The sequence below is a fragment of the Colletotrichum navitas genome (assembly GCF_030913465.1).
Source record: "Colletotrichum navitas strain CBS 125086 chromosome Unknown LY79scaffold_13, whole genome shotgun sequence".
In the NCBI taxonomy this organism is placed as follows: Eukaryota; Fungi; Ascomycota; class Sordariomycetes; order Glomerellales; family Glomerellaceae; genus Colletotrichum; species Colletotrichum navitas.
This window is the reverse complement of record NW_026850559.1, coordinates 396796-420815: the sequence shown is the minus strand read 5'-3', so window position 1 is coordinate 420815 and position 24020 is coordinate 396796. Positions and strand designations below refer to the sequence as shown.

Here is a 24020-nt window from a genome sequence, read left to right as displayed (position 1 = left end):
AACCTCCCCCGTCCCGTCCTGCTCGTCATCACCCTCAGCCCGCCTTTTTCGTCTTGTTTACCAACCCCCATTCCCTCCCTCTCTCAACCATACATACTATACCCTTTTTTTCCCTATGTACTCCGTAATGTCTAACATCGACTCCTCCTCTTAGCTTGGCCACTTTGCACTTCACGCTATTCGCACCGGCTCTTTTTTCCACCCAGCCATGCTTTTACTGTCTGTGCTACTCTCTCATGCACTGGCTCGCCCGTCCATGATCCCCAACCTGAAAACTCGTCGCTTCCCGGGTTGAGTCCTCAACGCTGGGAGCCTTCCGCTGCCTCGAAATTCTTCCCGATGTTCTCTCCACGAGCGATATTCCGTTTCATATACGGTAGTTTCTACTTTGTCCTTTGCTTCTTACTCACCCTACTCCTTCTCGTCACCCCCGGCGACGCCATCTACCAGGCCTACTCGAACAACCAGCCATATAATATATGGATCATTGCCGCTACTCTGGTCCTCACCCTCCTCATCGTCTCCTTCATCTATGCGACGCGGCTGTATCTCAACAAGACGATCCTCGCATCGATACCGAAATCATGGGTACCCATCGAGAAGGGCGACGTGAACAAAAAGGTTTACGAGATGATCACGGCCGACCTGAAGCGCAGCGCAGCCATCGCCTACGACGCGCGGCCGCGGATCGAAACGAGTTCGTTGGGTAGCGACATGGGAGACGTGCTGGCGGAGAAGCAGAACTCTGGGGGTAGTGCGGCCAGGAAGCGGTTCCAGCTGCCGACGTTGAAAAAACCGGCAACGACGGAGAAAGAAACCGGCATTGCGCTACCACCGAGACGGCCTGTTTGGGGCGAAATCGAACACTACGGGTGGGCTTCCCCAAACTCGATCGACCTACCGGATCTGCAATACAGCACCGTCCTCTCCGAACTACCGAACTTAATCGAAGCGAAAGCCCTGACGCTGGCGCCTCCCGACCCTTCCTCTCACACCCACCCACCGATGCTAGATGCCGATGCCGTGGCTCTACTGCAGCGGCCTTTACCCATGAGTCTGCGCGATTATCTCGGTCATCTGGCTGAGTTGGGCGTCATCTCGCTTAATGCAACGACCGCGGACTTCCTCTCCACATACGAATATGCGCGCTTCTCGACACGGCCGATATCGAATGCTCAATTCCGCGAAGTGATGCATTTGTTTGCTGCAATACTACGCGGCATGCGACCTCTAGATGCCGCGGTCCTGGGGCCTATGGACGGGCCTAGCGAGGTCTCGGACAGCGACATCGACAACGATGCGCCCATGGCCACCAACCCTACCACTCCACGTAGCTTATCTCGGTCTGCAACGCAGAGCACGCAAGGTTCCTACAACAGGAGAGGGCCGGCATTGAATGCGCGCAACTCGTCAGCCAATACATGGGCTCAGTATCGTACCGCGCCTGCAACCCCGTTAGGCACATTAGCCGGGGCAATATCGAGGTCCTCGAGCTTGAACAGCTTCGCCCATACTCGGCAGACATACGGCCCCCGTCACTTCTCATCAAACGCCAGTCTGAGATCGGGGGCATCAGGCAGCTCTACCTCGGGCTCCGTCATCCGCTTAGCAACGCGGACAGACTCGACAGACTTGCCTTACATCCTCTCACTGCGGGAAACCAGAGCGAGCTGAGCTTGGAAGCAACCAATTACGAAAATAAAAAAGAAGAAAAAAGCATCACGATTGAACGACTATGGGCACTGCATGATATCCACGGAGTTTGGGAGAGGGGGCTTCGACAGAGGGCTCCAATTTTTTTGTCGTATTATATAATTGTTTAATTGCAAATAGGCACGCGTATACAAACACGGCCGTATTCTCGGAGAAGGCCCTACCACCCAGCTGTGATGATTCCCTGCTCAAAAGCCGGACAACGAACGCTCGGCTATGCGACCGTGACATCTGCACTCGTCCCGATCCAACGTTGTTTGGGCTGCGGAACGGGAGATTGCATCATGCGTCCTTGCGGCGCGCCGTTGGGGGGACGGAGGCGCGCTTTGACGAGGGCCCCGTCCCCAACGGCAAACGTGGTGATATGCCACGGCCTCACGGGTGGCTTCTGGCGCCGGCTAGAGATTTGAGCTTATGTGCAAGCCTCCTGCGCCGGGGGCGGGGATTTTCCGAGAAGTGTGGCTTGTGCAGGGGTGTCGAATCGAAACGATTTTTGGAGAGGACGGGGTGGAAGGGTACAGAGATGTTTGGGGCATATGGGTTAGGGGATATGGGCTAAGGGAGTAAGTACTCCGTACTGTTGGAGGATTTGGGTTCCAACACTGTGGTTTGCCTGTGTGCAGAGCGCCCGCCTGCACCTATTGCTGTGACTGCACGCTGTGGTCGACAGTCAGTAGCCAATGGCGCTGGCTGACCTCGAAGGTACTTGGCTGTCGCATCATCCATGCACGACGCTTGTGGTGACCATTTTGCGTGGGGATAATGTGTTTCCCTTTGCTACCTAGAGCTGAGAAGACATTCACGCCTGTTCTCCCAGGTGTATTAGAGTTTCGGGTCCGGTTCCACAACTACGGGTACGGCGGAGTGGGGCCGTGCCGGAGTTGCACTGCTGCCGCGCCGTGCACCACAGGGGAGGTGACGTTTTTGGGGCTTTGGGGTCTGCCTTGTCAATGACCCGAGTAAGCCACATTTCTGTCCACCCTATAACATATCGAGCACTCACTGTTTCAGTCTCGATAATGCACGGGTACTTTCGTCGCCCAAATATCAAAAGCGAAAGCAAATCAGGTCACTCATTTCTGAGCCTTGGACATGATCTTGTGTATTTTTTGGGACATTTTCTTCTTATGCTGCTTGACGGAGGTCGTCGTGCGAGGTATCATCGGATTGGGGGACTCGTCATCCCCGAGGAAGAGTTGCAAGCGTTGGTCATGGAGGCGCTGGGCCTCGTTTGGGTAGGCGGCGCGGCTTGAGGAGGCGTGCCTGGAGGAATGACAGGTCAGCTAAGAGAATACCGGTTGGCAACGTGGGGCGGTTTTAATGAAAGAAGAAGAACAAAAAATAAACAAAGAAAGTGTGAGGTGTCATACCCGTTGACGACGGATGTGTTTGAAGTCGAGTCCATGGTTGTTCACTGGGAAGGATCACCCGCTGTTATATGTGCTAGTCCAAGTTCGGATCTGGAGGGATAAGGTACTAAAGTAGAGCCAAAAGCTACAATAAAGGGGATCTGAGGATAGTACAAATAAGCCATATTCAAAATTAGTCGGTAGGAGATCAAGACACTTTATATTTTGAGATAACGGCCGGCCTTGGACCTTGTTTTCAAATATCAGTTGTTCGCAGGCGCACCACCCTCGCATTCATCAACCGACTAGCCCAAGGTAAAAGTTGTCGAAAGGGTCCCCATGGTACGTGACACTGAGTGCCATGACACGCCAAAGTGGGAAACCCGACCACACGCTCTCCACGCAGGTATGTCTCAACAACAGTCCCACTACTGTACCGGTATTGATGGCTAACCAATGGGAAACACCAGTGGAACCCCCCTGCTTGACAGGGAACAAACACAACCCAGGAACAGTCGAATGGAAAAGGTAGAGAAAGCACAGGAGCCTCCTCTCATTGTCATCGTCTCCCACCCTCCACCACCATCATCTTCCTCCCAGAACGAGGTGGACCGACAAGGAGGGATGCAGCATTGTGTAGACCCATGTCATGCCCAGCAATTCGTCCAGTCTGGTTGAAGAGCGCCCATACCACACCACGAGTAGCAGCAACAGGCATACGCTACTTCGCGCAGTAGTCGAACCCGGGTGACAAAAAAAGTGTCCAATCTCAACCACATCGAAAAAGTACCTGTATTTAGAAGCCTGCCATACCCCCACCGCATTCAATAACTTAATACAGTATTTTTTTTTATGTTTGGCACAATGCAGGCTTTCTTAAGGCATATTGTGGTGATAACGTTATATAATTGTTCCTACTAATAAAAAGGTAGGAAACGTGATGTGTTAGTAAAAAGGTAGATAGGTAGGTGATATGGGAGACCGGCCCTCTTTCCCCCCCACCCGGGTGAGTAGTGTAGACACGTAAAGCCTAGAGGAGTGTAGGTCCTGGGCTTGTAGACGGCTGAGTGAACATATCCGTCATAAGTACCTCGATGGCAGGGCTGCAACGGGATATACCAAGAATTCGGCCTCAGGACAGGCCAGATACTTGGGCCACACACACACACATACGCGCGCGCAGCCAACTCGCTACCCATGTTGGGTTGCACGACTAGCTTCCTTTCGTTGTCACAAACCTTGTGGTTCGCCAAGGCGCCTCTCGCAGTCCGCATGGTCCGTCTCGGGTCGTTGTGCTGGCAAATGAGTGCCTGCTTTTACGACAAAGGTTCGCCCACTCGTCACCGATGGACCGAGAGCCTCATACAACTGCTTTTTGGTTTTGAAAGATAACAGACTCTATAAGCAACAAACACTCTTTGGATATTGCAATTCGGGTGCTCGGGCTTTTTTTTCCGGCACCGACCGTCCTCTACGATGACGAGGAACCGCACTTACAGCCGCACACGGAGTAATGTGGTCACATTTGAACAGCTGACTTCAACTATGGTTGGGAACTTCATCGAACCGCCTCGGAGAAGTCGCGTCGGCGGTATCGCGAAAGGCAGATGGAGAGTAGAGATGTATTGTCTGAAAAATTCACTCTTGCAATGGAACCTTTTGCCAAAAGACGCATAATCATTGTTATCTGGATATGAAACCTAGCTATAGCTCGAAGATGCTGAACCTTCTCGATGACGTCTGAACATTCCAGCCTTGTCATCTCAGACACCCACGTTTTCTCAAATGTATCTGTTCCAAAAAAAAAGAACATGACAGATACAGAGTCCGTGGATTCTGTGTAAGACGCCGTTGTCCTAACCTACGGATGGCTCTCCTCCTCCTTCTCTTCCGCCTCCTCAGGCTTTCGGCCCCAGACGGCATAACTGATCCACTGGTTAGTCATCCCAGTTCAATGAGCAGTGTCTTTGCTGCTGGATACTCACACATCGTAGTACGCGTGGACCCCAATCTTTGTGTGCTCATTCCTGACCTCGGCGCAGAAGACTCTTGCCTCTTCAGGACTCCAATTGAGAATACGAGTGAACGATGCCATCGAGACTGCTTCGATTCCCTTCATGGCAGACTCTTGAGTCCAATACCCAAGCGCCTTATGTTTCTCGTCCTTGGCCCACGGGTTGAAAGGCCACTTTTCTTTCTTCTCTACAACATCCACAAAGCCAGCATCCTCCAGCATACTTCTATAGCTAGAAGCAGCATTCGCTACCTGGCCTATCTTATCACCAGCCTCGACCAAATACTTTGTCCATTTCAAGGGCATAAAGTCCTCGGTCATGGTGTCATCGTCACACATCAGTGGGAACATATTGTCCTGAAGCTCAAGGTAGCCCCCAGGCTCAAGGTTTCTGTTTGCCACCATAGAAGTCAGCGCAGTGAAAACTATATTAGTATCACGACATCCACTTACTCATATGCCTGCGCAATCACATCTGGCCAGCTGGAGAAACTCCCACACATGGTCCTCATGAAGATGAAGTCAAAAGGCACCTTCCAAGTCCATTCTTTTTCAATGTCATCAACCTCGAAAGTGCAATTAGGAGACACGCTAAAGATGCTTATCAGCTGGGTTTACAAGAGTCTGGCTATTAATGAGGCACCTACAAATCGGGCTGGATTGGGCTCAGGTCAACGCCAATAACCTACACACTAGTTAGTTTCTCTCCTTGACCTGAGCTGTAACTTAGCAGGACAGACCATTGCTTCGGGAAACTGATCGGCTGCCAGAAAGGTCAGCATGCGTAGAACACCGTCTGGGGAAATTGCTTACCGTAATCCTGTGCCCAGATTCCGGTGCCGGTGCCGACGTCTAGAACCCTTTTGGCACCGTGCTTCTTCGGGCTGAGACACAGGTTATTGTCCCAGGTTAGAATCCAGAGATGGTGGTTTAGGTCTGTGAAAACGTCAGTAGCTGTTGGCAAAGGTGTTCTGAGAAGGAACGTACCCAGGCGGTCTTGTTCCCTCTATAGGTTCCTATTGCATTAGAGACAGTCTCATAGGGAGCTGAGCTACCAAGTCATACCTCATCATTAGGAGCCCGGTATTCTACACACAGGGGCTGTCTTAGTATCCGCACTCGAATTCAGTATGAGAACTACTCACTTCCATCGCTGAGACTATGGTAAGTCCGACCGTTCTCTCGACGATAGTTGTAAATACTAGAGCGTAAAGAGGCTAGCGAATTGTCGAAGGACTATATGATTTCAGCCACAAGATCCACAACCCAGTCTAAGACGGGCAACTAACGTAGCCAGCGATGGAGGACGCATCGTCATCGTGAGAGTCCTGTATCGATGTCAGTTCAGTGGCTATTACGACAAAACATACAACCATTCAGGGCTCTACTAAGCTCACCTCAGCTACCAGCTGTTGCGCGTCATCGGCCATGGTGTTCTGCTGTACTTGGGCTCGGTTTTCTTGGAGTTGTAAATGGAGTGTGTAGAACAGAGGTCAAGTGAAGAACCAGATGGGGGAAAGCACTCTGATAAATGTCATGTTGTGTCCTTCCAATAAGGGGAACGCCCCCTTGTGGATGTCTCCTACCATAAGCGCGGCCGCCCCTGCTTGTATGCCATGTCTGTTGGTTCACCCAGTCACACTCACGCAACTTGTGACAAGTTGATTGGCTTGCGATAAGTTTGTCAGTATTGGTCTGCATAGGCGAGAACGGGTTCAGCATCCGGCTAAGTGAATTCCTCCGGGCGATGTTGCCGCAATAGAGCGCATCTCCGGGTGCAGGAGAGTACGAGCATGCAAGGTCCGGGGGCTGCCCTGAGAACCAAGCAAACAAGAGCCCCGCGGAAACCATGGGATTAGTTGTACATGCCCCATAATATGAGAAAACATCTGGTTTCGATTGAGGGGTTAATCCTTTCGACGCAGAACGACACATAGACATCCCACACGTGCGCCCTCTGCCTGTCGAGCCTCTCTCAGGTTTCCGGGTGGGGCTGGCGAGAGTACCAGATGCCACAGAGCACATCAGACTTAGTATTCTAGAACAAATCTTAGGAGGCCGTCGCTCGTATATCTGCGAGGCAGATGGGTTGGCGATGGTTGATAGTCTAGGTGGCCTGCTACCCCAACAGGGTACCGACCTGTCCAAAAGCATATGTTACGTTCGTCACTGAAGGCATTCGTTTCAACAAGTCATCAGGCCTCGTTGGGAAGTATTCGAAAATAATAACAGAAACTAATACTGTGTACTTGTCATAGACGTTTGGCATCTCGAAATGCAGTCGCCTTATACTCGAAATAGTAAATCCACCTGGCCTCTTCTCAACGATGACGCATCTGGCGTGAGAAACTTCTGGACGAGCTTCATGGTCCTGCGCAAGGCCGCCATCAGCGCACCCTCTCAGGGCTGTTCCGCCTCATCATTCTCAGCATCCTTCTCAGGCTTACGGCCCCATACCGAGTATCTGGTCCATTATTTAGCCATCTCCGTATCGCGTAGATGATGTTTTGACTTACACATCATAGTAGGCCTGGACTCCTATCTTTCTGTGCTCATTTCTGACTTCAGCACAAAACACAGTCGTCTCTTCTGGGGTCCAGCCAAGCACACGAGTGAAGATTGCCATCGATGCACCCTCAATTCCCATGAACGCATTAGCCTGACACAATAAACCCAGATGGTGGAGCTTTTTGTCCTTAGGCCATGGGTTGAAAGGCCATATGGCCTTCCGCTCCTCAACGTCAACAAAACCTGCATCTTCAAGCATTTGCTTGAAGCTGTCAGCCAAATTGCTTGGTCGCCCGGCTTTACTGCACCCTTCAACAAGCAGCTTAGTCCACTTATTGGGTGCATAGTCATCTGGCATTGGGCCGCCTTGGCATTTAAGTGGAAACTTGTTATCATGCAGTTCGACGTAGCCACCTGGTTCGAGATGTCTACCAATAAATAAAAAGATTAATCAGCACGCCAACAAAAAAAGACACATGCATGCAGTACTGGATCAAATATACTCACTCGTAAGCTTTGGTAATCATGTCCGGCCAGCTGCTGAAACTTGCGATCATTGACCTGATGAATATGAAGTCAAATGGCCGCGACCAAGTCCAGTCTTCCTCAAGATCGTCGATTTCAAAGCTGCAATTGGGGGCTACACTGCATGACTTCTGTTAGTGAGCTAAACGATCCCTGGAGTATTCAGTGGTTACTAACAATCCGGGTTGAATTGGACTCAGGTCCACTCCGATAACCTTTAGCCAAATCAGTCACTCGGTTCTCTGGAACCGACAAAACTGTGTATTAATCTCACTGTTGCTTCGGGGTGTTCATCCGCTGCATCCAAGTCAATCACAGCGTATATTTCACCATAATGGCTTGCTTACCATATTCCATAGCCCAAATGCCTGTACCAGTACCGACATCCAGAACTCGTTTGGCACCGTTGACCTTAGGACAGTTGCAAAGCTTGTTGTCCCAAGTCGCCAACCAAAGGTTATGCGCCAAATCTGTAGAATTGTGAGCTCGGTTCAAAATTGGCCAGTGGCACAGTAGTACTTACCCAACCGATCCTGCTCTCTCTTAAGTGACCGTGTCAGCAAGTGTCTCGTATTCAAATGAACTATAAGCCAATACCTCGTCATTTGGCATCACATATTCTGTTAGGTGACGAGACCTAGTTAGCATATGACCCTCGCGCCAACTCAACATTTCACTTACTTCCTTCTTTGAGCCGGTGATACGTCCGTCCGTTCTCTCGGCGGTAATCAATGATACTGGATCTAAGAGAAGCCAATGACCCGTCTTCCGACTTGGACCTGTCAGCCTCATGGTGTGCTAGCCGGCGTGGAGCTGTAAGTAACTCACGGAGTCGCCGACGGAAACACCATCATCGTTCCAAGGATCCTATTGCAGAAGTCAGCTTGAGATCACCAGCGTGGTACGCCATGAGTGCATATAAGCAATACCTCTTCCTCTGGTTGCTGCGTCTCGTCGGCAGGCAATGCCTCTCCCTCAGGCTGCTGCGTCTGGTCGGTAGGCAATACCTCTCCCTCTGGCTGCTGCGTCTGGTTAGCAGGCAATACCTCTCCCTCTGGTCGTTGCGTCTGGGTGGCCATCTTGGCGAGTTGTTGTCTGCAATTGCCTTGATAAAAGAGAGAGTTATCGGGATTTTCGACGAGAACCCCCAGATGAGGGGAAGCCCGTCCTTTTTAACGCGTGTTTTCCGAGGTCCTTCCAAAACAGGAAGATTCCTCGTTACGTTGACCCATGTCTTCATGTCTTCTCGCCCGCGTGTTTCTGCTTGTTTGTTGGAGCAAGGAGCTGCGGGCGGCCATGCTGTGATTGGCCGATCCGCGTTTATCACCTCGCTTGCATATGCAAGTTGACCGGGGCCGTTCTTTGGACGTTCCGGGCGCACATGGATTTTGATAAACTGCGAATCCACATGCCTACCGTGGTCCGTGGATACTTCAATGTTTCCTCCACGCAACTCCACTCACCCTAGCGCCTACTAGTACAGACGAGGCACCATCTTCACCTCTCCGCCGTGGCAGAATCGTACGCCAGTCCTGTAATGCGCCATGTTCTCTGCCATGGTGCCTACGTGGCCAATTCCCACTTCGCCAGGCGACACCTGAGCAGAGACAAGGAATCCGAATGAGGGGAAGCGGCACTTAAACACTCGTTGCGCAGTTGTTGTGCCCAGATGCCTGCTTATCATCATACCCAAGCTTGCAGGCGCTGGTAACCCCGCTTGCTGGTTCCTTACATACTTCGTTCACAGCTCAATTGGGTAAACCCATGCCCGTGGTCTCGTTTCCACATATGCAGGCTCAACTTCTTTGGAGACCATTCCGGTTAGGTGATGGTCTTTGGAACCAGCGATTATGCGTTAGATGTCTGGTGCCATGCTTGGCGGTTGTCACGGTATCCTACATGGAAAAGCGCTGCGGCCGCGAAACCCAGCCTTGCGCTTTAACCCAGTTGAGTTGGTGATCTGTGGGGTTCCAAGGGTCCAATGGGGTCATCACGGCTGCAATTCTTGCGCAAAGTACTGGAACTTTGTTAATGTGCAAACAGTTAGATATAAGATCGAGTGAGTGATTATCTGATGACGATTCCAAGTGCAAAGAAGTTGAGTTGTTCTATGGCCGAGCGACTATGTGTGCCAGATTCTGCCACCGCAAGGACCGTCATCATGACGATTCTACTCGGCGTGGAAGGGTTCGCTATGTAATGCCCTTTATCCTACAGTCCTTCACATACATTTTTCATCGCGTGTCGTATGCTTCTGCAACGAGTCGACGTCTGTAGCCCAAGCATGGACAATTCTTTATCTACTCTTCAATGTCTTTCGGTCTTCAGGGGAGGCTTGGGTTCCCCGGCGGCGGGTATCTGTGGGCCAGAGATTGGCTTGCCCGCGAACCTTTGCTGAAACGACTCGATGGCGTGGGCAGCGCGGGCCGTATGGTACTCGATGGACGACCTCACGCCCCGTGGACGGTTGGACAGAGGTACGAGCGCGTTGCCGTCTCTCGGGTGTTCCTGCTGGAAACAGACGAGCTGAGACTGGAGAGGGATGTAGGCGTCAAGAGGGTTGGGTCGACGAGAGTCGGGGCTCCTGTTAGTGTTTAGTAAAAGCCAGCATCCGGCACCATCTTATGGTACAGCCAAGGGGCAGGAAACTTACTCTTGCTCCTCGAGTTTGTCACCAGAGGACGACATTGTCAAGTGCTGTTGACTGATCAGTAGGTGTCTCAGTGCAACGTATTAGCCATGCTGGCGTGGTAATGAAGTTGGCAATATGGGCAGTATTGAGAATCTGACATTGTAAGTCTGGGTGTCTTATAAACGACGCCCCTGACGTCCTGCTGTTCTCCCGCTCGTACATACCTGCGGCTGAGGGGGTTGAGGATGGCGGTCAGTACAAGGGAAAGCAACAATCGGCACGAGAGGTATCTCTGAGACTGCGGAGAACGCGCCAGGAAGGGTCTAGATCGAACGTTTCTGGGATAAGACGTTCAAGATAACATTTCTGGGCCGCCAGTCGTTCGCACTCCGACTTGGCTCTGCCCGCTGTTCCGCGGCCGGCCGGTGGTCTGCTCTCGAGACGAGAGATGAACAGCAATTTGTCACATCGCCCCTCCCCTGGTCATCACGTCTTCAAATGGGCCTGCTCACAAGGCTACGGCCCGCGAGACTTCATACAACGACCCAAGGACCCGGTTTGTGGCAAGTCAAGGGGAGGGCTCATCTAAACCACTCACGGCACTGTACCCGCCGGGGCAACGCCCAAGGCGGTCCTCTCATTTCCCGGCGAAGTCTTCCAATGCTTCTGTGCCTCTTCCACACCTTCCTTTAATGGACGCTCGTACGTGTTCACTGGGAGACATAAGTCCCAGCAGCGTGATGAGACTGGCCGGGTTCCGTCTGATATGCATAGCACCAGCCACAAGCATGTCGGAAGAATATCTCTCAAGGCCATCGCACCTGCTTCTTAGAGGCCGCCGAGGCGCTAGAACGTTGCATGAGCGGTCAACGAGGCAGCCCGCATGCCAGTCGTCTGCAGAGTGAGGTCTTTTCTCGGATTGAATCCAGGAGAGTCGCAGAGAGACTGTACAGTATCCACGGGATGACTTGTGGCTGGTGCCCGGAACGCTGACAAGGAGGGTGAAAAGTCGTCCTGCGAGGTGTGGCTAGTGTGCCCCTGTCTGGTTTGGTGGCCGCCTGCATGAGGGCAGATTGGAAAGGCGCCCAGCCACAGTTAGGCTGGGGTTCTTTTTTCCCCGTCTTCTGATTTGATATGTTGCGAGCATCCTTAGCTTGGGTCGTCGAGCTGGCAACATCACTGAGGCAACCCCGGCTCCAATACCCTGAGAGATGCATCGGCCGACCAGAATGGCCTCCGCTGCACCCCAGTCCATCGCTCGTTCCTCGGTGCTACATTATGAGCTCTACGTGACAGGAGACCTGACTGGTTGTCGTCGGTAGGTCGATGGTGATGGGGGCACCCGGCTGGCGTACCCTGACCGAGGTCTTGTGTCATGCCATGCATGTATGTCCTAGCCGTTGGAAAGGTTCAGGGGTCGGCCACGTCCGGGGCACACCGAGCCCGCTGTCCTTCTTGAGGCTTTTTTTGACGCCTGACATGTGGCTAGTACAACGGTTGAGGAGAGCGGCGGCGAATCTTATGGCCCTTTCGGCGCAATGTGTCTGCAGCTGCTTGACCAATCATGAGCAATTCTGAGCTGTAGCTAGGGAGGGAGATGTAGGGGCAGATCTATACCGTTTCTTGTCCGTCCAACCAACTAACTTATCATCGCATTATTTGCATTTCGAGAGATTTGGATGGATTCTGGTAGCAATTCATCACGTTGCGGTACTAGTCATGAACGCTGGCTTGTCGTTTAGTGGTGGTCGTGGTGTGTAGTCGGAAGAAAGGTCCAGAATTGAGTTTCGAGCGTTATGGGGGAGACCCGGTGGTCTCGGGCGGTGCCGCCCTGTGGCAGGTGCACAAGGGGCATGTGCATCCAATGGGATGCCCTGTAACCAGTTGCAAGCGGTCGGTGTTCAAACATCACGATTCCTTGTTCCTTGCTTTCCCTCCGCTAGCTAACCGGAATAGGATGGGCACCGGCACGACGCACCCTGTCAGACCAGTGTTTCCATCTGCAATCTGTTGATGTTCAAAATGGAATCGATTGAACTCGTCACTAGTCGTCTCGGAAAGCAGATCGAACAGACCGGCGCAGGTTGCCATACCACAGTTGTGAGAAAGGCAGAGGCAGATGCGCCAGATCTACTCTGCCGAAGAGCTTATGTTCTCGTGACTTGGCCCGTATGACGAGGATATATTACTTGCATTCAATACCAAGAACCTGGTTGACCAGGCTGTTGACAAAGTTGTCGAAAGTCTGCGTCGAATACTTTAGCGAGTGCATCTCGCTCTGGAAGAGAACAGGACACGGAAAGAGGCTGGCACTCGCATTGGCGAGGTCACCGCTAGTTTGAGTTCGGAGCACAGGGTGATTCTGGCATCATTTATGAATCCGGAGGCGCGAGTGGAGATTGCTCTCGCCCTCATCTCTCATGCTGTATACGTTGAGCGCGAATTCGCTTCTTAGCCCCTTAACGACAGCGGCGACGAGGCATTCAACTGCAGTTTGTGCGAGTGTTTCGTGGCAGGGTTCGAGGCCGAGGGCCCTAGGCTGACCCGGCTTCGTGGGTGGAGCGTGCAAGATGGACCATCGACTGAGGCCCATGGCCAGGTGAAAGTGGGCATCGCCGACTGAAACTGGCGAGACCGCGGGATGGTGGAGATCGAGAGAGAGAGACAAATAGAGGTATCTAGGCGTTGTTCATCGAGATATGACACACCTGGTGACATTGTGTGCGTGTTCAGGGGGTTCCAGGTGCCTGTGATCTTGAGGAAGATGGCAAAAGATAAGTGTTGGAGGCTAGTGGGTCGTCGGGGCAATGAGTGTTGAGATGAAGGCGATGTTGCACGATGGGTCCGCAGCGGTGGAAAGGTTCGTGATTCGTCGAGGGACCTCTAGACGATACCAATCGAATCGTGGATCGTGGTACCAGATCTCATAGATCGATCGGTGCGTTGGCCGATACGACGTAACATGCCGACCGAGGGGTTGGTTCTGGGTGCGAGGTAACCTTCCAGGGGCAGGACAAGTCGAATTCCACTTCGAATTCTCACCCCAGTCTCATGTGAAAACAAGGGCAGCATATGAGTTTTCATTCTCACTAGGCCAAGGATAAATTCAAGCGATGCCCGAGGGCGTATCAATTCACTGTGATGAGTTTCGTGAGGTGTCCTAACTCTGGCTTCACTCATCTCTCAGATGAGTTCACGTTTTTTGAAGACTGTTCACCCAAACAGTAAGTGGATCACTCAGGGCCCCCTGGTGCACTATTATGATCATCATCTCAAGATACAGGATACAACCGTGGCCACAAAACCCATCAATAAAGAGAACAAGAGCTCAGTTTTTAATCGTTCGGTCAGTGGAACCTATGAAAACCGCAGGAGAAACCAGGGATTGGTGAGAAAGGCACCTTCCCGCCCTGGAACTTCTTCCGCGATGGCGCTCTCACGCCGGTCAAGGATGCCACATCGACCCTGAATTCATATGTGTCTCTCTTATAATATTATATCAGAGGTTGAAAAACGCATGAGAACAACCTAGGCACGATAGTATGCGACACAAAAAGTATCTGAAAGGTGGTGACTCATAGATATTCGACCTATTGCGACTTTCAAATATAGTTCTAGCTTCATATAGACTCGGAGACGGTGTTCATTTTTACACAGTTTCGTCACTTGGGCCTGATCTGTCACATCTCGTGATCTGCTTGAAGAAGCTCACATATCATAAGCAACAATATCCCTGAACGCTGACGATATGCTGTCCAGCCGAACGAAGGAAGGAAGCCAGAAGGTGGTATCGAAGACCGCCACAAGTTACGGCCTCAAGATCCGTCTCTAGGTATTCATAGCCCCCGCCAGCCAGACTTTACCTTCACCTCACATCCGGTACCGTCGCCAGGCAACCGCGCCGCCGCACACACACCAAGGACGCAGCCCGCCACGCCTACACTTCATAACCCAAAAGATACGCATTGTCTGTCGGGGTACAGGAGTAAGCACACTTGGCCGAGTGGTTCAATTGTGGCTGCTTCTGTATGGAAGCAAATACCATTTACAGACTGTAGCCTGACTTCCCTGGCAGCGCGATATATTGCAATAGTTTACCATTTTGCCATTTTAACCCTACTTTTTTCTTCTTCCCTTCTTCTTTTTGTCGATTCCCACTTGGATATTCTATTCTGATCCTTCTACGGGACTGTTTTGTTTTGTCTATGTGTGGTGAGCAACAAACGTTGGTGTGCTAGTCGGACTTGACCACCGAAGCGGAAGTTCTTGAGGTCAAAATCTGGAGGGTTGCGGTTCGAAACCCCTATCGGCCACTCATTTTTGCACCGTTTTTGTGCTTTTCCGATTGGGCCCATGTTGTCGTAGTCCATAGAGGCGCACACTGCATTATCTCAAACACCATGATCCTACCGTGTCGAACAAGGCCTTTTGTCCCTGACACTGCGCTCAGAACGAAAAGACGGTCCTGTCGCATCGGGGGAAGAAATGACAAGAGAAAAGCCAAAAGGCTTGGTTTGTCTCGTCACCAGTTTACTGCCCAACCTTGTCGCACGCACCCCTTCTAAACCCCAAGACCTTGAGCAATTCTACAGCAAAAGCACATCTCAAAGCACCCCCCCATCACATCAAGAACAAAAACCTCTACTCACTCCCCCGCGAGCTCTTCTCAAGCACCTTTCTCGTCCGAGACCCCCCTCCGTCCTCGGCCCGGCCCTGAAGCGGGGCCGAAAGGAAACCCACACACGGAGCGGAATACCTAGGTAGGGAGTGTCGATCCTTCCGCGCCTGAATGCGGAGAAGGTCGCACGCACTAAGCCGCTGCGGGAGAAGACTGCACTAAAACCCGTCCCCTGCTTCCATCCTTCCCCTTTCCTCGGCTTCAGCCCGCGTGCAACCGCAGAACCGCGCTAAGATAAGGAGACAGAACGACCACAGGTGGGCAGCAGGCTCGATAAGGTCAATATTTTTTGGAGCTCCCATCCGCATTCTACGTAAAGAAAAGAAGAAAAAAAAAAAAGGAAAGGCAGAAGAAAAGGAATCCTGTCGATCCCAAAACACAACCGCAGTGTCGCAAAGGCTCCACGACCACACACATACACACACGCACGCGCACACACAAGCGTCACGCCTTTCGCGCAAACAACCAAACCCACGCCCCCCCGAACCGACTCGTCCGCCGCCCGCCAGGAAGCCCACGCAAAACAATGGCGCCCGCCCCCGAGGCCCCCAGGCTCCCCGCCTCGGCCGACTTCAATGCCATCTACAACCGCATCTCCCTCGCCTCCGCCAAGCAGGCGACCTTCCTCGCCTCGATGCGCGCAAAGTACCCCTCCCTCGCGCGGCCGGCGTCCGTCCCCCCTTCCTCCTCCGCCGTCGCGGCGAACGGCACCTTCTCCTCCCTCGCGAAGCCCGACCCGTCCTCCGACTCCCGCGGCCCCGCCGTAACCCCCCGGGGACCCCGAGACGACGACATCCGCCTCGAGAACCCCAACGCGGGGCTGGGCTACGCCGCCCCCAAGTCCGAAAACGCCGCCTCGGCCGCCACCCGCGACCTGAGCCGCCGCCTGCTGGGCGGCAAGCGGGGCCGCGCCGACGACTCCAAGGCCGCCGCCGCCGCACTCGCCAAGCGCAGGCTCCAAGACGACGAGAGCGAGGAAGAAGAAGGGCGCAGCGGCCTGGGACGGAGCAAGAAGAGGCGGGTCCGGCAGGAGACTCCCGAGGCGGAGCCATCTCCGACGACCACGACCGTGCCCGCACCCGAACCCGAAAACAATGCGGCAGAGGACGAAAGGGCAGACGTCGCGATGCGCGAGACCGCCGAAACGGAAAACGGGGAGGAGAGCAGCTCTGCCGCTTCGGCCAAGGACGCTGCTGCTACTGCTGTTGCTGCTGCTGCGCCCGTTGGCCCCGCCGGACCCGACAACCGGCCCGCGACGGGCGAGACCTCCAAGAAGAGACGGAAGAAAAACAGGAACAAGCAGAACAAGGCTGCGGCTAAGGCTGCGGCGGATGGAACGAAAGAAGATGACTAATGGATTACCCCCGCTCCTCCCCCCCTTCATCTCGGCGGAGACCTAAAGACGGCGCATCGTGGGTGCGCAGGACTCGAGAGCGGATTGGGCGTAGATCGACATTTGAGGCGTCTCCCTCGACCCGACCGACTGGGACCTCATCTCACCAAGAACGTTATCCGCATCCTTTGAGAGGCTCACAGACTATGGCGGGAAACATTGCGTTGTCAAATATGGTTTGGCGTGACAATACTTTTCATATTAACCCTTCACGCTAGGTCCGGCTAAGGCTCGCCAAGCGTCTGCCATCAGGCCATTTGCAAGCCACACATGTCTGCTGCTCGCAGCCGAGCACCATAGACCAGTTAGATAGGAACATGCTCCAAACAACACCATTCCTCTCGCATCCAAAATGCAATTCTCGCAAATACACCCTCCCGCCCCCCCCACGTGCGCACGGACGGACACCATTACAACGAGTCCTGACAAGCCCAGCCGCCGTTTGTCCGTTGGGTATCCCTTTGCCTGAGCTCCGACCACAACATACAGTCTCAACCCGAGATGGGGAAAAGTGTGAGACGAAATCCTCAGCCCGTTCTACTTTCGGTGTTTGAATCGTCGTGAAGACGCTGAATTACTAAGGACTGATTGTCGTCTCGCATGTTCTGCTTCACGCGAGCCGGCCGTCAATCCCATGAGATGATGCATAAAACCGGCAAAGGATATTGAACTTTTGGTAAGAAATCCAGATGGCCCGTCCAGCGTAGGGTGAGGGATCGACCAGTGAGATGGTCGCATTATGTAGTGACCGTCAGCTTGTGTATGTTTCGGTCTCGCTCTTGCTCTTTGGTCGCCAAGAGGCGAGTGTGCAAACCATGTGTCTGCCCGAGGCCAGCTCTTCCGTCCCTCTTCTATACAAGAAAACGATTACAATAATCATTGGATATTTTTCACAGAAATGTACGGGCACACCCTTTACGGTGTGTGCCATATATGTTGGGCCGCAGCCTGCAACCGTTACCGAGGCAGGCATCTTGCTCACTGCATCCGCTTGCGCTTCCGGTCGTCGTCGCCTCGGGGATCCTCGTCTTCATCGTCCCGCTCGGCCGTGTCTGTTGGGTTGAGGATATGCGCCATGCTGCCACGGCGGGTTGGCGGCCCGGAGCCGTCTCTGATGGCCAGGTTCTTATTGTCCCGGTTCGCAGAGTTCCACGACCAATTCCCAAAGGCGTCCGCGCCGCCACCAACACCGCCGCCGCCGTTTGAGTAGGGCACACCTGGCGGCGTCGTAGGTCTCGACATGGACCGCGGGTGGGATGCGTTTTGCAAAGAATAAGTGGAGAGGGACTCCCTGAGACGCTGATCTTCCGGTGGAAGCCGACTAGGCGAAGAGGGCCATGGTCCCGAGGGTGGCCCAGACGGAGGCCCCGAAGCAAAAGGTGGCGGGGCGCTCGGCTGCCAGCCGTGTGCACGAATATCGGCAGATGTATGACGTCTCGCAAGACTTCCGGGAGGTGCCTCAACTTGGGCCAAGGGATGCGGTCCAGGGGGCGGTGGAGGCGGCGCCGCCCGTAAGGGAGACGAAGCCTGTGGCGCTGCCGAGCCACCTCCAATTGAGCCATATGGCCGCCGGGTGCTGACGGAAAGATTCGAGGGTACGGGCGGCCGGTAGAAATTCTGTCCCCTGGGCTGAGGGACTGCAAGGTTCGCATTTCGCCTCGGATCGTCCTGGGGTAACTGCCGCGGCGAAACGGGTGCGTTCTCCACATTCGAAAAGTACGCACGGCTGTTCGCAAACGGAGATTCCTGGGGGTCGTCAATAGTTCGGAGCATGTCTGCCTGTCTTGCCATCTCCCCCTGCAAGTTCAGGACTGATTCCATGCCTGTTAGCCTCCAAGCTGCTTTGGCGGGGCCCGGTTGAAACTCACCATCTCGATGCACCGGATGGTCGGGACTCGGGATCAAGTTGAGAACCGTTCTTGACAGCTCCTGGTTGAACTGAAGGAGCCGCGACATGGTTTCCATGACGGCCTGTTGCTTGATGTGCATGTAGTGGGCGTTCTCTTCGCTCCTCTGCAGTCGCATGCTAAGGTCGTACAGAGTGTGTTCGATTCCAGACATGCGCGGATCCGAGCCATCGTTAGGGGGCGGCATTGGCTCGGCGGGTGTTCCAGGCTGTGACGGGCTCGGCTTGGTATTTGGGTATTCCCGGTGAACGAGAGCGTGACGGGATGCGCGGCGTTTGATTTCGCGGAGCCCAACTAGGTCGCCTCTCTTGAAGTTGCCATTTCCGTGTTTGAACTCCCACAGCGCGGTCTCGGGACTCGTGGTGTGGAACACGTCGCTTACTGTCACCCTCGGTTAGCTACTGGCGGAGGTGACCGGGCACAGACATGGATCCAACCTTTGTGAAAGCCGTACATGTTCAGCTGTCGGACGAAGGAAGAGATGTTGGTATGCTTGAAGTATTGTCTGCTGGCGGTTAGCGGGCGACCAACGCGATAGACTATCGATTTCCACGTACGCGAGAACCTTTGAGAAATCGGCCGACGGAGACATGACGAAGCTCTCAGCACTGGCCGACCAAGATATCAGATGCTGGATGCTGGGATCCTCGAGCATGCTGCGCCGAGTTAGCTATCCGTCGTCGCAGGTAATTGGCTGCGCTGCAGCGTACCTGTAGAGCTTGTGTATGAAGGCCGTCTGCACAATCTTGGGCTGATGAACAGCGGCGGCAGCGGCAGCGGGGGCGGCAGGCATGGTGACGGAGCTGTGGGAAGAGTGATCGGTGGGCGAAGCTTGCTTGGAGGCGCCGTTGGCGTCTGTATTGTTGGTTTTGCCCGAGGGCGAAGTGCTACTGGCTTTGGGGGAGGTGATCTCCATAGGGTCGCCGGGAGATGGAGCGGACATTTGGATGGTCGGGGTCGGGATGGGTACGATACGGTTCGATGTCAGATCGGCATGGCCGTCGGCAGGCAGAGGAACTCTCTGCGGACTCTCAGTCACTGTGGCCATCACCTCTACACGGTGCCAAAGCCCGGGTTAGCTCTCGAGACACGGGCGCAAGGACTCGGGAAGGGGAATGCGGGTTGGAAACAAGCAGGGAAGGCAGAGGAGTGAGTTAGGGCGGCCAGGGCAACCAGAAGGCGTGGCAGCAGAGGTTTTAGGGCAAAGGGCCGAGGGATTTGTCTCACCTCATGACTTTGCAGAATGATAGCGGTGCGGCGAGTGGGTTCGGCCGTCGAGCGAGGGTAAAGGGTTTGCCGGGAAGGTGGGAGAAGGCAGCGACGGCTTGGCCCAGGGCGACACCGAACAAGTACGGTGATGCAGACGTAGCGTGCGAGGGTGGTTTACCGCTGGATGAAGGAGAAGCAACGGCGACGGCTGATTGAAGGAGACAGGCGCGAGCGGGTGAAGGGGGGGTTGGAATTTGGGACGTCCAGGCGTCGAGGGGATTCGCCAGGCAAAGGGTGGATGGGTAAGGTCTTTGTTCCAGTTACTGACAGGCTTGCAGCTTCCGATTGAGTGCCAAGTGGTAAGGGACCAGTCAAGGTGGAATTCGTCTTGGTGGAATTCGTCTTGGTGGAATTCGTCTTGGTGGAATTCGTCTTGGTCGAGTGGACAGGTCCGAGGTGTGTCGTCGGCCTAATAAAGAGGTGGTGGCGGCGCTTTCAGAAGCGGGAGGGAGGGGAGAGAGCGAAAGTGGATGCAAGTGAGTTGGAAGGGTTGAAATTCTAGAGTTCGAAAAGAAGAAGAAGGGCCATAGAAGGTTAAGGCGGGCGGAAATATGACGAATGGGGGAGGACAGGGACGGGGGGGGGTGGCTACCGGCGAAGGTTTAAAGTGGCTCGAGCCGATCGATAGTCGGCGGGATCTGAGAGGAGAAGGGGGCAGATAGGATAATGAGTGGCAGTGTTCAATCCGATTCAGCTTCTGATCGTCAGCCGGTAGTTTTCTGTTGCCAGGTACAACAACAGCGTCAGTGACATCAAACCGCACAGGTGTGTAGCCAATTGGTCGGGGAGTCAGGCAATTAGTGCAGACTTTGTGCAGCGGATACGTGAGAGAAAGAAACAGGGCGAGTAGAGGGCGAGTAAAAGAGGGAGAGGGCGAGTAAAAGTGGGAGAGGGAGAGAGAGAGAGAGCTTCGTAGTGGAGGAACGTGGCCGAGGTGCAGGACAGCACCGTGTAGAGTGTGCAACGAGAGATACTATTACATACGTGGGACCGGAAGAGAGGGAAAGAAGAAAAAAGGGTAAAAAAAGGAGAAGGTAAGGATAGAGTGAGAAAAAAAGGGATCCTGTCCACACGTACCTGTACCATCAATGGCCCGAGGTGGGAGAGAAGGAGAGGGAGGTGTGGCGCCTGTCCCACCAAATGCACCAAGTGAGGATGTTCAGAATGTTCAGGTTGGGGAAAGTGTGGTCGATGATTGAAGCTTACTGATTGGATTGAGGGAGGGGGCGTGTGGGAGAGTGTGGTACGTGCGAGGGCCTCTTTGCATGGACAGGCCTGTTTTGCTTTGCCGTGGTTTTTGTATTTCTCTTTTGTTTTGTTTTCTTTTTCTCTTCTCTCACCCCTGTTCCTCTCTCTCTCTTCCTTTATTCCGTCTTATTTTACGTGTAGGGGAAAGAGGGAGGGAGCTGAAGAGCAATCAAGGTCGGGAATAACTCTCGCACAGGCCGGGCTTGATAAGGTAAACGAGGCGGGTGGAGGGAGACGCGAAACAAGAGATGTCTACGGATACTGTGTTGGGTGGTGTACAGAGGGCCCACAGACTTGACTTTGCTTGTACGGAATCCCTCTTCTGTCTGTATCACGATTGAGCTTCCATGGGTGTGCGTATGCGTGTGGTTGTATTCGTAGGTAGCCACGTAGACTGAGGCGTGGAAAGACGACGTCGTCGAGATGAGATGAAATGCTTCGAACGTCAATTCGTGGCCCATCGACTCACCAATCATGGCCCGGGTCGTAAACAGAGAACAGACAAAACTCTCCTACCTACTACCTAGCACGACTAGACAGGGGGGAGCAAGAAAAAAAACCCCCCCAAGAACAAAAATCATCCGAGAGCTGTCAAGAGCCACCAGCTATTTCTCCGTATTGTTAGCATACAGATCCACAGCAAGAGCTCGACTCATATGCCATTCAACTGTGGATGGGGTGGGTGGGTATATGATGGCTGCGGGTGGTGTACCCCGCCGCCTCTGTTTTCCCCTTGTAATCCCTCTCCCCTTGATATGTTCTTATTGATAGGAAACCTTTCGCCTACCATCACGATGCTCCCCATTAGGTTACTGCCGCACTGCCGCAATTCATCATCATCAGCCCTGCCCGCATACCTAGCCATGTGTACCTTACATATTATACTTGGATCGCTATGACTCCGTCCGTAGGTAGAATGAAGACGCCCCGCGGGACTGGGTGTCAGTATCCTTACCGAGTATCCGTAGACAAACAGACAAGACACGGCCCGGTGCTTGGAACGCCCGCCCACGAGGAACCAACCCTAAGACCATCGGGCTGGATCGCACTTCGGCTCGACCATGTTTGAGCAGTGCGATCCACTAGTAGCATTATCATAACGTACCCAAGGTAGATAGGCAGCTCACAGATGCCTCTACATTACATTACATTGCATTACATTACCTACCTGCCTATTCTGTGATGCCTCTTACACATGCCAGGTAGGTACTCTGCATACATCGTGCTTGCCTACATCGTCGTGGTTTCCATGTTGAGCAAGTACCCCTGGCGGCTCTTTTATTCCGGGCTTCACCTTCCTGCTCCTTGTCCCCAGTGCCAGCCTGGCACCTGCCCATCCCTTCTGCTCCTCCATGTGGAACCCCTTCCTTCTTCGTCGCTGTCCTCCTCCTCCTTTTTTTGTTTTCTCCCTTCCCTCTAGCTCAATTTTACAAAAAATCTTGGTCAGATACATGCACCTTCATGACACTGTCCAAGCAGTAGATATATCTGTTCCTGACTTTTACTCTTTGACACGCGACGATGCCGGTTGCACATCATGTCCACCTTTTCTTTCAGTATCCCTGACTTTACCACTCGATCCATTCTTGAATACGTTTTGGTACTTTCTTCTCCCATCGCGCGCACACGCTGCCCAATCTGACCCATTGTCTCAGCCATGCAGCTCGACATTACTTCCCCAATCGGTTCACCAAACGACATGATGGCCATCTGCGACATCGATTACCTGTCGGACCAACCCCAGTTGCCATAGTCCCAAATGCGGCCGCGCCTAGGAAGGGTGTGTGGGTACGTGGGAACGGATATATGCACGCAAACACACCCCTCCCCTTAACGCCGTCTTCCTTCCATTGAGATGCTCGGAGCTGCCAGACAATCCTACCTACGGATGCCCCTCCATTTGCTTCTAGCCTGCTGTACCGAAGTCCGTACCGGGGGTTGGAAGGCCTAAATGAGATGGACAACTCCTTTTATTGTCAACCAACAACACCATCAGAAACAACCACTCAATCACGCAACCATGTCAGTCTGACCCTTACCTCCACGGTTCTGAACTACCATTCTGGAAGTCGACTAGCCAGCTGACTTGTACGATACCTGGCTTCGCTACAGGTCTGTGGCCTGTGCTCCTCCTGAGAACAGTTCGGCATGTGGCATTCGGAGACAATCTCCTCATTAAACAGACATGGAGGGGCGTTAGGCCTTAGGAGCCCAGGAGCTTTGGATTGGTTACCTTGGTCTTACTATGGCATGATAAGAGCCTCTGCTGCGAGCCAATGATGGGCTGCTTTCTGACCCTTCAAAGAGACTCTTAACCAGGAATCGTGTAACAGTCGAACCGGCCAGACGGTGCCTTCCTATTTCAACGGCTTCGCTTCTCCGCGCCAATACCCACTACGCGCAGCTGACGACTAGCTCATTGATACCGTGCGCAATGACCAGTCTACGCCACTATACACGCAAGAGTCACGCCCACGATGAGTCAAAGAAGCTTGGGGAAGCACAGGATCAGCCGGCGCCTGGGCCATGTACCGAAATCCACGCCCATCTCGCAGAGTCTTCTCGAACCACTCTCGGAGCTGCTTTGAAGGAGTTTCCGTTGACGTGCCAAGGCGTGGAACCCCCCCACCCCCCCGGACAAATGACTTGCCACTTGCTTGAACGAGCTGGGATCGGCGGTCGCACTTTGCAAGCCCTGGCTGGCTGCTACTAATCGCAAGTGTGAGATACCATGCTGGTCGCAATAGATGAGAAGCTTTAACACCCGACACAGGAGTGCCGGTT

At 53.5% G+C, this 24020-nt stretch overlaps 8 protein-coding genes across 8 annotated transcripts; 3 read left to right on the top strand and 5 right to left on the bottom strand.

Annotated features, from left to right (window-relative positions):
* Window positions 1–339: 339 nt before the first annotated feature.
* On the top strand, window positions 340–1674 carry LY79DRAFT_509983 (sucrase/ferredoxin domain-containing protein; the record flags this gene model as incomplete). Its single annotated transcript, XM_060554109.1, has 1 exon — window positions 340–1674. One exon carries the CDS (start codon window positions 340–342, stop codon window positions 1672–1674), a length of 1335 nt encoding a protein of 444 aa, XP_060417020.1.
* Window positions 1675–2786: 1112 nt separating this feature from the next.
* LY79DRAFT_667583 (uncharacterized protein) lies at window positions 2787–3118 on the bottom strand (the record flags this gene model as incomplete). The annotated part of the gene is made up of 2 exons (XM_060563399.1): window positions 2787–2976; window positions 3084–3118. 2 exons carry the CDS (start codon window positions 3116–3118, stop codon window positions 2787–2789), a joined length of 225 nt encoding a protein of 74 aa, XP_060417019.1.
* Window positions 3119–4723: 1605 nt separating this feature from the next.
* Window positions 4724–6601, bottom strand: LY79DRAFT_647937 (methyltransferase domain-containing protein). The gene is made up of 11 exons (XM_060562498.1): window positions 6474–6601; window positions 6366–6404; window positions 6222–6312; window positions 6142–6164; window positions 6064–6082; window positions 5890–6012; window positions 5817–5839; window positions 5724–5761; window positions 5530–5667; window positions 5048–5467; window positions 4724–4987 (listed from the first exon to the last, which is right to left on the bottom strand). Exons 1-11 carry the CDS (start codon window positions 6504–6506, stop codon window positions 4924–4926), a joined length of 1011 nt encoding a protein of 336 aa, XP_060417018.1. The 5' UTR covers window positions 6507–6601; the 3' UTR covers window positions 4724–4923.
* A 658-nt stretch (window positions 6602–7259) lies between these two features.
* Window positions 7260–9325, bottom strand: LY79DRAFT_545412 (methyltransferase domain-containing protein). The gene is made up of 11 exons (XM_060557174.1): window positions 9039–9325; window positions 8938–8976; window positions 8791–8881; window positions 8707–8729; window positions 8633–8651; window positions 8457–8579; window positions 8384–8406; window positions 8287–8324; window positions 8092–8229; window positions 7593–8012; window positions 7260–7540 (listed from the first exon to the last, which is right to left on the bottom strand). Exons 1-11 carry the CDS (start codon window positions 9186–9188, stop codon window positions 7477–7479), a joined length of 1128 nt encoding a protein of 375 aa, XP_060417017.1. The 5' UTR covers window positions 9189–9325; the 3' UTR covers window positions 7260–7476.
* A 1091-nt stretch (window positions 9326–10416) lies between these two features.
* On the bottom strand, window positions 10417–10797 carry LY79DRAFT_667580 (uncharacterized protein; the record flags this gene model as incomplete). The annotated part of the gene is made up of 2 exons (XM_060563398.1): window positions 10417–10693; window positions 10763–10797. 2 exons carry the CDS (start codon window positions 10795–10797, stop codon window positions 10417–10419), a joined length of 312 nt encoding a protein of 103 aa, XP_060417016.1.
* Window positions 10798–15041: 4244 nt separating this feature from the next.
* On the top strand, window positions 15042–15576 carry LY79DRAFT_79107 (uncharacterized protein). The gene has a single exon (XM_060565129.1). It carries the CDS (start codon window positions 15227–15229, stop codon window positions 15503–15505), a length of 279 nt encoding a protein of 92 aa, XP_060417015.1. The 5' UTR covers window positions 15042–15226; the 3' UTR covers window positions 15506–15576.
* A 369-nt stretch (window positions 15577–15945) lies between these two features.
* On the top strand, window positions 15946–16773 carry LY79DRAFT_577573 (uncharacterized protein; the record flags this gene model as incomplete). The annotated part of the gene is made up of 1 exon (XM_060559888.1): window positions 15946–16773. The coding sequence occupies one exon, from the start codon at window positions 15946–15948 to the stop codon at window positions 16771–16773; it is 828 nt and encodes a 275-aa protein (XP_060417014.1).
* Window positions 16774–17790: 1017 nt separating this feature from the next.
* LY79DRAFT_509884 (HSF-type DNA-binding protein) lies at window positions 17791–19767 on the bottom strand (the record flags this gene model as incomplete). The annotated part of the gene is made up of 5 exons (XM_060554100.1): window positions 17791–18623; window positions 18681–19100; window positions 19157–19224; window positions 19277–19375; window positions 19430–19767. 5 exons carry the CDS (start codon window positions 19765–19767, stop codon window positions 17791–17793), a joined length of 1758 nt encoding a protein of 585 aa, XP_060417013.1.
* Window positions 19768–24020: the final 4253 nt, after the last annotated feature.